Source organism: Rhinolophus hipposideros, assembly GCF_964194185.1.
Source record: "Rhinolophus hipposideros genome assembly, chromosome: 12".
NCBI classification, from domain to species: Eukaryota; Metazoa; Chordata; class Mammalia; order Chiroptera; family Rhinolophidae; genus Rhinolophus; species Rhinolophus hipposideros.
Genome location: NC_138058.1, coordinates 39,847,780 through 39,863,847, shown reverse-complemented (window position 1 = coordinate 39,863,847; position 16,068 = coordinate 39,847,780). Strand labels below are relative to the sequence as shown.

The 16,068-nt window shown below is 36.7% G+C and overlaps 1 protein-coding gene across 6 annotated transcripts in view; it reads right to left on the bottom strand.

The window, feature by feature from the left end:
- ASB3 (ankyrin repeat and SOCS box containing 3) overlaps positions 1–16,068 on the bottom strand; it is a 90,594-nt gene that overhangs the window by 47,124 nt on the left and 27,402 nt on the right. For all 6 annotated transcript variants that reach the window (XM_081069510.1, XM_081069506.1, XM_081069505.1 and 3 more), the window contains one exon: positions 10,661–10,819. In XM_081069510.1, coding sequence (XP_080925636.1) covers positions 10,661–10,819 — 159 coding nt within the window. The remainder of the gene's footprint in view (positions 1–10,660; positions 10,820–16,068) is intronic.

The window sequence follows — 16,068 nt, the reverse complement described above, 5'->3', positions numbered from 1 at the left end:
AGTATAGTATGGCTTGGAGAATTAAATCATTACACTGAGGATTCCCTATCAGAGAAAAAGTATATGGCAAACAATCCTTAATCCCAAGGACACCTATTTATATGGGAACAACACATCTATTTCAGTCATACTAACCAGTGATGATCATATACAATTGGCCAATACCAATAACAATTATGAAGAATGAAGAGACAATTGAATTAACTATGTAATAACCCAGTTCGATAGCTACATATACGTATTGTACAGCAGTGCTACTCAACATCATTCACAGACTGGCTGTCAATCTGCAAACTGTTTCCAGTCCTCAACGAAGTAAGAAGTTTTGACTAGAATGTAAATCAATTATGTCCCTAAGCACACTGTTTAGTCCAGCTGACATTTGTCAGCTGAAACAAGACTTCTTTGATGAAGGAAGCAGTACATTGATTTATATTCTGGCTCAAGCACCTTATGTCAACACATTGACATTTTGAGTGGCACTGCTCTATGATACCTAAAGGGAACAAAGATTACACTGTATGCACAGGATGGTGTGAGGGTGGGGAGGATCTCATTAGGTCTATTTCTACCATATACTAAAATATTAAATTATTGCAAAATACTGAGATCAATAATTTGTTTTTCAGCCGGCCCGGTGGCTCAGGTGGTTGGAGTACCGTGCTCTTAACACCGAGGTCGCCAGTTTGATTTCCACATGGGCCAGTGAGCTGCGCCCTCTACAGATAAGGTGTGAACAACGGCTCTCCCTGGAGCTGGGCTGCCATGAACAGCCGCAAGTTGGAGTGAGCTGCCGTGGGCTGCTGAGTGCTGCTGTGGGCTACCGTGTGCTGCCAGGAGCAGCTGGTGGCCACCGTGAGTGGCCGGCAGCCAACGTGAACAGCTGGCAACCAGTGAGAGCTGCCGCCAGCATGAGCAGCCTACCCACGACCGGTGACAGACTCCCTCAGCTGGAGGGAGCACAAGGCTCATAACACCAGCATGAGCCAGGGAGCTGTGTCCTACACAACTAGACTGAGAAACAATGGCTTGAACCAGAGTGGGGGTCGGGGGGGAGGCGGAAGAAGGGGGAAATAAAAATAATTTTTCTTTGAAAATTTGTATTTTCAATTTTTGTGGGTCAGGGGAAAGGAAATAGGACTTTATTGGGGAACAGTGTATACTTCCAGGACTTTTTTCCAAGTCAAGTTGTTGTCCTTTCAATCTTAGTTGTAGAGGGTGCCGTTCAGCTTCAAGTTGTTGTCCTTTCAGTCTTAGTTGTGGAGGGCACAGCTCAGCTCCAGGTACAGTGCCGTTGCTGGTTGAAGGGGGCGCAGCCCACCATCCCTTGCAGGAGTCGAACCGGCAAACTTGTGGGTGAGAGGATGAGCTCCAACCAACTGAGCCATCTGGGAGCTCAGCGGCAGCTCAGCTCAAGGTGTCATGTTCAATCTTAGTTGCAGGGGGCGCTCCCCACCATCCCTTGCGGGAGTCGAGGAATCGAACTGGCAACCTTGTGGTCGAGAGCCCACTGGCCCATGTGGGAATTGAACCAGCAGCCTTCAGAGTTAGGAGCACAGAGCTCTAACCACCTGAGCCACAGGGCCGGCCCTATACTGTCAATTTTAATACTGTGTCATAAAGTAAGCATTCCCCCTTACTCTTCTAAGGAAAGTATCACAAAGCAATTAATCCAAAATCAGCAAAGAAATAAGAACACACTCTCCATTTTTAGCAAAACTAAGTAAGACCCAGCTAAAACTCCAGATCAAAAATAGGTAAAAAGGCTTCCAAAAGAATGGAGTTTAACCCTGTGTACTTGAAGGAGGAAGGGGAGAGATGTCTCAGACGGACATCTCAGAAAGAGCTGGCAAAGCAAAGTTCTCAAAGGTGAGAGGTTCCCTTGGAGGTGCAAAACATAAGTTCCCAGCAAAGCATGGATTTTGCTGTCTGACAGCAGAACTTCTCTGGACCCAGTTAAAGTCTAAAAGTCAGAAGCTGGATCTAAACAAGGAATCACATAAAGAAGCTATATTTGCAAGAGAAGTTGGTCTCTGCGACTATAGAAGGGAAGCTGCACTGCAAAATCCCATAGCTGGCTATGCCCACTGACTGGGAAAGAAAATAGCTAAGTAAACTCACACCCCAAAACCCTAAGTCAAAAGGAAAACTAATTGGTCTGGAATGTGGCTTTAACTCCTTCCCATTCAAAATCTCCTAAAAATAGCTGATTGGGCAAAAACTCACATTTCTAGATGAGTTATAACAAAGAAAGGAGCACGAATCCATACAAAGATACAAAAACAAGGGAGAGAAAGTTACAGGAAAAATTAGTAGACACACACACAAGAAAAAAAAACTGATAAAAATATTGTCAAAAGCAAATGAAAATTGTGGCTAAACATTTTGCTGTACATTTTAAAAAGAAAACAGTTAGTGAAACAATGCATAACACTGGGATAAAAGTGTTCAGGTAAAAGGTGGCTGGACGATAGGAAATGATGTAGTATAAACTTGAACAACTCAGGAAAGATCTGGAAAAAATAAAATAATCATAGAAATGCAGCTGAAACTGGAAGAAATACTAGAAAGAATAGACATTTCTGAAAAGGAACATAGAATAATACTTTTTAAAGCAAACAGGAAAAGTAGCAAAAATTTAAATTAAAAATAAGAATTAGAGAAGAAATAACAGATACAAAAAACAGATAGGATACATGAATAACTGGAGCCCAAGAAGACCATCACAATAATAGGACAAATATTTAAAGATATAATTCCAGAAAAATTTACTAATATAAAGAAAATCTGAATCTATATATTGACATCACGTCAGAGAAAACTGATACAGAACAGACATGCAAAACTAATGTCACAAAAAAAGAGAAGAAAATCAGGCTGGCCTTCAACTTCAACTCTATAATGTAACAGATTACCATTAAAAACTTCTCAGGTGCATCCCAGTTTCAGGTACCCCTTCTCATAACCGTACTTTCACTTGAATTAAAATCTTTGCTCCTCTAGAAAAAAAAAATTCTCAAAGAAAGTACTATGGCTCAAGGATTATATACCTAACTAAACTGTTGTCCAAATATAAAATCATTATTCAATTATGAATATGCAAGAACTCAGGGAACATTATTTCCACAAGTCCTTTTAGAGAACTCTATTAAAGGAAGAATTTAGTTAATCAAGCAAAGCTGGAAAAACCATGGTAAAATAACTGGTGATAAACTAACTCCTGAGCTATTTTACCAGAGAACTAAGAATAAAACAAAATGAAGGAATAAAGATGCTAGAACAGGATACAAAACATTATTTCCACTGACAATGCAAATAACGATATAACCCACTAATAAGAGATGGGAAGAGAAAGGAGAAAGAAAAGGAATTACATGAGGACAATACAAGGATACTGATTTCCTCAGCTTTTAAAGCTAGAAGTTTAAATATCTCAATCAAATATGACTAATATAACGACAGATTGTATAAACATATTTAATTATATGAAGGTAAATATCAGAAATATAAAAAAGCCTAGATTTCTAACTGCTTACATTAATGAGCAAAAACATATTGTCTTAAAATACAGAAGAGTATAATATGATAAATTTATGTCAAGAAACAAAACTATATAAAAATAGGTAAAAGTGAACAAAACATGGAATTAACATTTTTTAAATGTAACTTTTTAGTGAATGTTATACATTGATCTGGGAAACCTCAATGTCCTATTTTCAAGAACTAAATAAGGCCTCAACTAAAAATGCTTATGTTACATTCTTTGAGGAAGATGATTAATCTTTCCACTGAAAAATCTAAAAATAACTCCAAAGATAAAGTTCAATTAATAAAATATATATTAAATATATGAATATGAAACTCTTAAAATTCCTAGCACCTCAAAAAACAACCCTATGATCACTGATCCATGAAAATACTAGTGAAATACATGGCAGTTTGTTCACTTTTGGAATACATGAGCAGAGTCAGAGTTAAAGGATATGCAACAAAAGCTGAAGTATGACACATTTTACAGTTAAATATTGAAATAGGCAGCCTCATATAATACTCTTCATAAAACATTTTGTTCTTATTAAACATTACTGCTATGTTTCACATTGAAGGTTACACAGAATAAGCAGAGAGTCAGAAGAAAAAGAAATGAAAACTAATCCATAAAAAGCCAAAACTGCATGCTGTGCACTTCCCACAGATACTGGTTTATGAAGTCACACTGGGTTACATTTGAGCCTCCGATTTATCAGTGTTGTTTTATATATAGCAAAATAAAACCTATTTCCTATATAATTAGCTGGATTTTCACTAGAATCTACTATATTTATAAATAGGACATTCTTATTTCCAAAGCAGTTTTACAAATCTATCCTTAGAATATTTACTACGTATGCACTTATGAGGCAAGGGAAAGGCAGTGGGGAGAGGAGGAATGCAAGGGTAAAAGAAATAAGGGGGCAGACTCCTTGTTAAAACATAAATTTTAAATTGCATGTTAACAAAAAAATGTTCTAGAAGGACAATTTTCAAGTGTAAAGTAAAGAGCAGTTTCCTGAATTTTCCCTTTCTTTGGGAGTTTCCCCATTTTGATTCTTACTACCATCAAACAGAAGAGTTCCCTTCCAAACTCATTTTTATGAAAATCTTGGTGAGCTGTGTGTAGGGAAAATGTTCCCATTATCAACGGTGAAGCAGTAAATTTTCTAATTCTCAATTCAGCTTTCAGTTCAATCGTAATCACCCATCACTGATGTCAATGACCATGCCAGTCTTCTGGCAAGTTTCCACAGTTCTGTACTCATTTTCTATCCCTTGATCCTCTGGTTTTGTATGTACAGGCTCTGGCAACAGTCTAGGTGGTAACTGGGCTAACAGGACAGGTACTACAACATGCAATGGAATACAGCCTCCCTTGGGGAAAGGGGACAACATACCCAAAAAATTTCAGCAAAGAACAGTTTGGAAGATAACAGACGGAGAAGGAAGCTATACTGGACGGGCAGTCTCCCTTTCTCACTTTTAGTCCACTTGATCCCGCCACTCTTCCTTACCTACGAGATTATCAACTACATAGTTTGTTGCAAACCTTGAAGTGTTCTGTATTTTGTTTTAATAAAGACTGTCTTCCATTATAGACTGAAAAATGGATCACTATGGTTATTTAAAACAGATAGAAAGGTACAGGTAAGTAAAGCTGACTGCTAGCTTGTCATATTATTTATGAGCAGAGCAGACACTAGAGACCAGATCACCTAACTAAAGATTCATATGTCCATTCCACAACACTGTTCTTGCAAAAGCTAAGACTGTACTTTTCAACTTTTAAAAAATACTCTTATCTACTTCCAAACAAGGATGTAATATAACTGATTCAGTACATAAGCACGTAGAAGTACTACATGCACTATATCTCCTCAGGCTTAAACCCCTTGTTTGAGTCAAATTATTTTTTAGTATTAGCCAAAACAAAATGTAATTAGGATGGTAAGTTTGCTGTCAAAGAAACTAAATAAATCCTATTATTAAAAATAAGTGATTTAAAAGAACAAGACAAACAAATGAGAAACAAAAACTCATAGACACAGACAATAGTTTAGTGGTTACCAGAGGGTAAGGGGGGTGGGCTGTGGGAGATGAGGGTAAGGGTGATCAAATACATGGTGATGGAAGGAGAACTGACTCTGGGTGGTGAACACCCAGATGACGTAATACAGAATTATACACCTGATATCTATGTAACTTTACTAACAATTTTCACTCCAATAAACTTTAATTAAAAATAAAAAAAATAAGTGATTTAAAACAGAAATAGACTCAGAGATATAGGGAGAAAAAACTGATGGTTGCTAGATGGGAGGGAGGTGGGGATGAGGAAGAATGTGAGGGGATTAGAAAGCACAAATTAGTAGTCACAATATTCCCATGGGAATATAAAATACAGTTTGGGAAACATAATCAATAATGTTGTAAAGATTTTGTAGGGGGTCAGATGGGCACATGTCTTATTAGAGAGACCACTTCATGGACGGTGTAAATGCCTGACCACTGCACTGTACAGCTGTTCTGAAGCTGGAAAATAATGAATGTCAACTATAATTTTATACATATATATATATATATATATATATATATATATATGGTTACAGGATGTGGAGTACAGCATAGGGAATAATCAATGGAATTTTAATAGCTATATACAACGTAAGAAGGGTAGTAGATTGGGGGAGAGAGGTTACCACTTTGTGAAGGTGTAAATGTCTAACTGTTACATTATTTTGTACACCTGAAAGTAACAAAATAAAATTTTTAAAAGACCCAAAAAATGTAAACTAGAATGAAAGGAGATGATGGGGGGGAAAAGTGATTTAAAGTTATTCACTGGTTTGAATTATCTTAGCAACTCTTCCTTAACAAAAAAAAATGCAAGTTAACTATATCCTGAAATATAAATCACTAAAACTCTCCTTCTCTAATTTTCTCCAAATACCTATATAAGTAAGCACAACACTGAATTTCATAAATGGGACTATTACATTTTGAAACTGTAAATTACATGCCCAAACTAGCATTTCTCAAATAGTCCCATGAAATATTACTGTTCTTTGAGATAACCTTAGGGTTCCATAAAGAAATAGAGTATCATAGTCAAACACATTTCAAAATGCTAGGTTAAAGTTAAAACAAGTGTTGCTTTATAAGAGGGCTTCTCAGAGACTCATTCTTTCTTTCAACAAATAATTTACTGAACGCCTACCACATACCAGACACTGGGTTTTAGAGTTGATATGGGTTTTAGAGTTGTAACAATGAATAAGATAAATAAAATCCTGTTGTCACAGAACATTTTTTCTAGTGGAAGGGACAGTCAATATACAAAAAAAAAAAAAAAAAAAAAAAAAAAAAAGCAAATAAATAGTCAGTACTAAGAGCTATGAAAACACTAAAATAACATAGGGTACAAAGAATACTTGAAACTAGGTGGACACAGTAAGCTCCATGGCTAATGCTTTTTGTTTCCCTACATTATGGAATATAGTACACAGCATTTTCCAAACATAAGTTTATCAGGAATCTTTTTGTCAATGAACATCTATTAATAGCTCAATGAATGAATTCAGGAAATGCTATTCTAACCAATACACAGACAACAGCAGGATCAAGACCCAAATACAGCTCCTGTAATCCTAAATACAGTGTTTCTATAGCTTCCTCATCTGTAAAAGTGGAAATAATAGTACTTATCTCACAGTCATGGTGAAAACGAAATGAGCTAATTCATGTAAAACACCTGACACAGGGCTTGGTATACACTCTGCTCAATAAACGTTATTGTTACAATAATACAGTACTCTGCACATGATGTCTTCCTCAGTCATGCCAGGGTGACTTATTTTTCCCTCTTTTAATATCTTGCACACTTTACTTCTATGTCATTTACAGGGCTTAATAAATTTTGTTCACTCCTCTATATGGCAGGTTCCTTGAAGACAGCAACTAGAAAAAGACACCGCACACAGCTGGGCTTCAGTGAAGCTTACCATGCAGTTGTACAGAATATCCAAAGTGGGTTAAATGTGGATGTGGAAAAGAAAGAAACTTCATATAAAAAGGCAACCTCCCCTAGGAAACTAGGAAACTCAAACCATTTTACATCAAGGTTTCCATGAAACATCTTCATAATGATACATTTCACATATTCAAAATACTTGTACATATTAATATCACCGGTAATGGATCATATTCTTCCTGATAAGATGCACTCAGATACCATTTCACTTCTGTGGTATTCCTATCAGAAATGCATAACATGAACTTTATCAAGAAAAAAAAAAAATGAGGAAACCCAAATGGAAAGACATTCTACAAAATAAATGGTCTGAACTCTTCAAAAATCTTAAAATCATAAAAGATAAAGACTGAAAAACTGTTCCAAATTACAGTAGGTTAGAGAGCCATAAGAACTAAATTTAACAAGTGATCTTGGATTAGAGCCTGAACAACAAAACAAATTTTTTTTTTTTTTTTGCTATAAAGGACATTAGTGAAACAATTGGCCAAACTGAGTAAGATCTGTAGATTAAATAACAATACTATATCAATGTTAACTTCCTGATTTTCATCATCATATGGCAGTTATAAAGAATTTCATTGCTTTTAGGAAGTTCACACTGAAGTGTTTACAGGTAGAGAAGAATTATTGTGTACAATTTAATCTCAGAAAGCTTAAAAAAAGAATATATGCATAAATATATAGACAGAAAACGATAAAGTAAAAATGGCAAAAGAACAAAATTTGGATTAAAGGCATCTGAGAATTCTTTGTACTATTATTGAACATTGCCATAAGTCTGAAATTATTTCAAAACAAAATGTCTAAACATAAAAGTAATGGGGGGGAAAAAGAAGGAGGCAAATAATCACATGAAAAGATGTCCAACATCATTAGCAATCAGGAAAAATGCAAATTAAAACCATAATGAGGTATCACTGAATGTTTATTACAATGGAAAAATGTAAAAACACGAAAGAAAAATCTGTCAATACCAAGTGTTGGTGAAAATGCAGGACAAATGAAACTCTCAAACATTACTGGAGGGAATGCAAAATGCTAGAGTCACTTTATAAGAAACTTCCAAACTGTTTTCCCAAGTTACCACATCACCCAAAAATTCTAAGTATTAGTACAAGATAAATGAAAACTCATATTCAAACAAAACCTGCATGCAAATGTTTGAAGCAATATATTCATAATCACCAAACACTGAAAACAACTCAAATGTCTGTCAACTAGTAAATGGATAAACTGTGGGACATTCATATAATGGAATACTATTTAGCAACAAAAAGGCATGAATTAGTGACACATGCAACAGCATGCATGAATCTCCAAAGCATTAAGCTAAGTGAAAGAAGTCAGTCTCAAAAGTTACATTCCATATATCTTTATGACATTCTTCAAAAAAGCCAACTGCTGGGACCGGCCAGGTGGCTCAGGCGGTTAGAGCTCCGTGCTCCTAACTCCGAAGGCTGCTGGTTCAATTCCCACATGGGCCAGTGGGCTCTCAACCACAGGTTGCCAGTTCAACTCCTCAAGTCCCACAAGGGATGGTGGGCTCCGCCCCCTGCAACTAAGATTGAACATGGTACCTTGAACTGAGCTGCCACTGAGCTCCCGAATGGCTCAGTTGGTTAGAGCGCAGGCTCTCAACCACAAGGTTGCCAGTTCGACTCCCACAAGGGATGGTGGGGCTGTGCCCCCTGCAACTAGCAATGGCAACTGGACCTGGAGCTGAGCTGCACCCTCCATAACTAAGACTGAAAGGACAACAACTTGACTTGGAAAAAAGTCATGGAAGTGCACACTGTTCCCCCAATAAAGTCCTGTACCCCTTCCCCAATAAAATCTAAAAAAAAAAAAAAAAAAAAAAGCCAACTGCAAATATTGTGATAGCATGCTATTGTGACAAATAGTTGCTGGACTTAATATGATCATTTTAGGTATATAAATGTTGAATAAGTATGGAGTACACATGCTTATTGTGTACACCATGCAACTGATATAATGTTATATGTTAGCTATATTATTTTAATAAAAATCTAAAAAAAATTTAAATTAAATTAAAAATTTTTAAAAAGTCAACTGTAGGGATGAAAACAGATTGGTGGTTAAAAATGGCATGATGGAATTTGGCGGGAGGGTGGAATGGTCTGTGTCTTGATCATCGCCATTACACAATTTTATAACCACATCAAAACCATAGAACTGTATACTAAAAAGAATGAAGCTTACTGTACATAAATTTTAAGAATTTATAGTTTTAACTTCCCAAGGAAAAAAGTACTTTCATAGATATCTCATTTTATTCTCAGCGCAAAAGACTAGGTACGTATTATTTTTCTCATAAGTGAGGAAACTGAATTCAGTAAATAAATGAATATATGAATTACATGTGGCAGGACAGTTTTAGTAGAGATATACTGATTCTATACAAATGTTTTGTTCTCTTAATTTTCTAATGTTCCACTAAACTTAATGGGCCACAATGTCCCTGGAGACAAATAGGATCAGACAGAGGAAGGGAGAGAAGAAAAATAGACAGGTAGTAGAAGTGTGCCCTTTAGAATTTGGCTTTTGTCCTTAAGGAATTAATAAATAGCCCATAATTGAAGAAGTCTGAATAGTGATTCATATAGGCAATAAATTAACTGGCATTAAAGTATTAGCTGGTAATTTCGTCCACAAAATCTTCTTAATATCCTAATAATTAGAGAAAAAGAAAAAAAAAAAAAAGAAAAAACATTCATAGGTAACCTTGTAACTATTACTACAATTTAAGTTTTACCTGGCTTTCAGAATAACACTGAGAACGACAATGACGGTGACTATAATTCAGAATATATTTTATAACTTTAAACACATTTAAAGATACTCCCAGATGCTATCGCCAAAGGGTAGAAAATAAGGGCATTACCTATAAAAATACCTTTTTGGTTTCAGAATCAAAGTGGCAGTATATTTGCCAAAGAACATACTGTAAATACAACAGCTTGGGGCTGGGGCGGGGGGCAAGGAGGGAGAGGGATGGGGGTTAGGTTTAGTTTCTTTAGCAAACAAAAATAAAAAATAAAAAATTGCATCTGTACCACAAACAGCATACCTCACCTAAAAACAGTGGTGTGGTTTCCTCTAAAGTAGTTGCATTGGGATCTGCCCCAGCTTCTAAAAGAATCTGTACGATCTTCCAATGTCCTTGACTTGCGGCAAGATGTAATGCACAAAAGCCCTCAAAAGTCTTTGTCTTAATGTAGTTTTCAGATGAATCTATGAAAGAATAAAAAAACATCAACTAAAAGATATCACTTCTATATCCTGGAATTAAAAAGCAAAGATTCCAAAAAGAATTAAAGAAAATATTAAAACACAATTATAAATGGAAAGTCTCATAGTTTAAAACTCCAGAAAATCAAGAAAAAGTTCTATAGAGAAGTCACAGTGTGAACAGTTCTCTGGTATTCTTAACACAAAAATTCTGCCCCTACACTTATTTTCTCTTTTCTAATTTTGGTGGGTAGGGGAAGATAACACAGAAGCAAGATCTGAAGAAGATACAGCAACTAAAATTTGCTTACAAGATTTACTGAAATATTAATAAATTTCATTTTTTTATTTCTAAATTTCCATGAGGGAAATGGTCTCATCTCTAGCATTACTTCCTTGCTATTCAACTGGTAACATGAAGGTAGTTTAAAATACTCCACTTCTATAAAGAACGCATACAACTCAACACCAAAAAAATAAACAATCCAATTAAAAAATGGGCAGAGGACCTGAACAGACATTTCTCCAAAGAGGACATACACATGGCCAATACATATGAAAAGACATCCAACCTCACTAATCATCAGAGAAATGCAAAATTAAAACATACAGTATCACCTCACACCTGTCAAAATAGCTATCATCAATAAACCAAAAAATAATTAAGTGTTGGTCAGGACGTGGAGAAACAGAAACCCTTATGCATAGTTGGGGGGATTGTAAACTGGTACAGCCAACATGGGAAACCATTTGGAGGTATTTATCTGAAGAAATCCAAAACACTAATTCTAAAAGATATATGCATTCCTATGTTCACTACAGCATTATTTACAACAGCCAAGATACGGAAACAATCTAAGTGCCCATCAACAGAAAACTGGATAAAGAAGATGTGGTACATATATACAATGGAGTATTACTTGGCCATAAAAAAAATGAAATCTTACTATTTGCGACAACATGGATAGGTCCAAAGGCTATTATGCTAAGTGAAAAATCAGACAGAGAAAGACAAATACTATATGCTCTCAATTATGTGTGAAATCTAAAGAACAAAATAAATAAAAAATCAAAACAGAAACAGACTGTATCTACAGAGAACAAATTAATGGTTGCTAGATAGGAGGGGAGTTGGGGAACTGGGGGAAAAAGTGAAGGGATTAAGAACTGGTAGTCATTAAACATTCATAGGGATGTAAAGTCCAGCACAGAGAATATAGTCAATAATATCGTAATAATCATGTATAGGCCCAAGTGGGTACGAGACTAATCAGGGAGATCACTTCATAAATTATATATTTGTCTAACCTACGCTGTGTACCACATAACCTCACTGAAGGAGTAGAGAAAATAGATGCTGGCCTAAGTAACTTTGGAAAATGGTATTATGACTAGAAACTGTAAGGCTAAAGACAAAAGGGACTGTACATAAATGCTAGTCTAGTTGATAAAGTTGTTTCTCATAGGGGTACAGATTAACAATTCTGAAACCACTACATATGTGCAATAAGATCAAATGAATACATGGATGGTAGATGGTGAAAGCCAGGTTTCTTGCTGTTGGGGAGGGAGGTTACAGATAAGAGAAGGAGGAAGATTAGAATGAACCATATGGTACCAGATTAGAGTCCAGACATCAGTATGAACTTGTGTTTAGCTTTAATATAGATACAGATGAATAGATACAGAAATGCAGACATGTGTATACAAATAGGTTATAGTACATAAATATATTTCCTAGTTCTGTCGGCTAAAAGGCTTAAAAGTAATAACGTGCCAGTAGCAACAAGCACACCAGTGCCCAGGTGGTGGTTTTGAATACCACTGTCCAGTAAAAGGCACCAGGGCTCCTAGGAGAACGGCTCATTCTAGGGTTGGCACACAAAATACACAAAATGAACCTGGAGTATCTTGTAGGTCCAGAAAGTTAAAAGGTGCTCAAAAAACAAAAAATGGGGCACGTCAAAGAAACACAAGAGCCAATCTGACAGGGCACCTAACCGTCAAAGCTAGAACAATTTGAGCAACAAAATAACACCATATTGGATTATCACCCAATGTATAAAATAAATATACATGAGTCCATGCAGGTATAAATGATTAGATAAACAAATGGGAGAGAAAAGATATTCCAAATATGAGAATTCTAAATAATTTATGTAGATACTCCCCCTTAAGGAAGGGTGCATAATTCCCACCTGAGTGTGGGCCATGCCTAGTGATATGCATACACACACACACACACACACACACACACACACACACACACCCTTAGGAAAGGGAAACAAAATATGAAATAAAGAAAAGACACTTCTCACTCAGGATGAAAAATAGTAAAGTCAGTTTACTACTAAATTGAGATCTTAGAAGATTTTACCTATACAAAAAATAGATATATTTAGCTAAATCTAAAACCACTGAACCAGGAAGGCAACATCGTTTAGCAAAAGCAATGGATTTGGAGTTAAAAGAGCTGGGCTGCAATCCTGGCTCTGCCAGTTACATAATTTGGATTACCCTTAGGTAAATTACTTCAACTCTCTCAGGTACAAATAGTTCCTTAACAATAACACAAGGATACAATGCTGGTCCACCCCTGAAAGGGGTTCAAAAGAATTATAGTATTTATGTACTGTCAGTCAATTACAAATTTGGGCAAGTCTCAAAATACTATTTTAAGAAAGTTTTCAGGACCCAATATGCGTTGGTTTTTGGCAGTTCCAACGATAAACTGGCCTCCTTAATTGATATGTGGGGACTAAAGGAATCTTATCTATCTTGTATTGGACCAGCAACCAACACCCTCTCACTCTCTTCCTTTCCTTATTAAGAGGGATTCTTGGAAAAATGACTCATCATCTCAGCTTTTAATGCCTTAACCTCTGCTCTCACTGGAAGGCAGAGTGGTTTCTGCTTTAATTCTAATTACCAAAATTCTAAATGGTAAGAGCATTAAAGACATCCTACTGGACAAACCCAGTGGGCACTTCAGCTCTTTCATGACAACCGGTGAGTTCTTTCTTGGCTGCACTCTGAGGACTGGGGCCATGTCAGCGGACCAATGCCAGCCACTGACACCTGTGCAGCAATGACAAGAGTTGACTTGAAACACTCCAGCAATGATACCACAACCCTATGTTTCCTGACACAAAGAGTCCTTTTACTTACAAGTAATGACAAACTTGCTTACTTTTTTTAAGTGATAGGTAAATTTTTATTTTGTTTTCTGTGAACCTCTAAGAAGGAAAGCCAAACCACATGGTTTGAAGTAGAGGTTAAATATATAAGTAGAGGTTACCATAGGTTAAATATTAAGATCAGAACCTCATCTCAACAGCTGAGCCACAATTTGATGAGGCCAAACAAATTTAAAATGTACCAATCACAAAGGGTGGTAAATGCCAATTTCCATAGATTATATAGTCGAGCACTTTGCACAACGTACATCACCTCATTATGTTTTATTTTAGGACTTCTAAGAACAAAATGGATAAAAAGTAATTTCCACAACACAAGGAATTTCACTATGTGCAAAATTCTCAGATAACCCTTAAAGAGACTTCATGCATATAAAATGAAGACGGGGAAAAGTCGGAGGGAGAAGAGGTTTGAAGGTATTACAAAGATATCAGACACTATAAAAAATTAAAAGACTGGGAGAAAATATATGAAATATATGATATATGATATACACACATATAACATATGTGTATATCTTAAATATATGATATACACACATATAATAGCTAAGAATTAATACCCAGAATACAAAAATGGTACTTTAAAAATGAGGTGTGGGGCCAGCTTGGTGGCTCAGGCGGTTAGAGCTCCAAGCTCCTAACTCCGAAGGCTGCCGGTTCGATTCCCACATGGGCCAGTGGGCTCTCAACCACAAGGTTGCCGATTCAACTCCTTGAGTACCACAAGGGATGGTGGGCAGCGCCCCCTGTAACTAAGATTGAACACAGCACCTTGAGCTGAGCTGCCACTGAGCTCCCTCTCAACCACAAGGTTGGCAGTTTGATTCCTCGACTCCCGCAAGGGATGGTGGGCTGTGCCCCCTGCAACTAGCATCGGCACTGGACCTGGAGCTGAGCTGCGCCCTCCACAACTAGTACTGAAAGGACAACTTGAAGCTGAATGGCACCCTCCACAACTAAGACTGAAAGGACAACAACTTCACTTGGAAAAAAGGCCTGGAAGTACACACTGTTCCCCAATAAAGTCCTGTTCCCCTTCCCCAGTAAAATCTTTAAAAAAAAAAAAAAAATGAGGTGTGCCTAGAACTTCCAAAGATAAAGCCTGCCTGAGAATAAAATCAACATAGAGAAAAGCAGAGGTGAGAAAAAGAGAACAAGTCTTAATAACATTGTTCTGAATACCCACACCCATCAATTCCTGAACACACCTACCATTCAGCCATGGCATTTACATGATCTACTATATTCCATTCCCTTTCTTTGTGTAAGCTAGTTAAAACTGGGTTTCTTTGTCATTAGTGAAAGAGTTTCTGGTTAATACTGCAGATAATTTATCAGTGTCTATCAATATTTTAACTTTGCACACTTCTTGCACTAACAATTTCACTTCTAAAACTCCATCCTACAGAAATACTCACCTATGTACACAAAGATTTATATACATATACATGGATGTTAACTGAAATACCACTTATAATCACAAAATTTTAAGAAACAAATTGTCCACCAGCAGGACAATAATTAAATATATTACATCTATACTATGAAATACCATGTAACGGTGCTCTTACTCAGAATGAAACGGGGAGCTACTGCAGAGTTGTGAGCAGAAGACAGCCAGAGTCTGACACACTGTAAAAGGACCCCTCCGATATACTAAGACTAGACTGTGGTAGGATAGGGAAGAAAAGGGCGGAAACAGATGTGTCAGGATGCCACTGCCGCAATCCCGGCGAGACCATGTGGCTCAATCCAAGGTATTAGTAGTTGTCGGGTTGGTGAGAAGTGGGGTAATCATGTGTGTGTGAGTGTGTGTGTACATACACACAGATATATATATACACGACGACATAAAGATACGCTAATTGACTGGAGGAGGGATATAAGAAAAAAGAAGGCATTAAGGATGACCCAGTTTCTGACCTGAGCCAGAACAATGAAGTCTTTCTATCTTATAGATGAAGAAACTCAACCCCTAAAAGATTTAAAGACCTGTCCAAGGTCACACCAATAAAATGGTGGAGTCAGTAGAACCCAGGTCCATCTGATAAG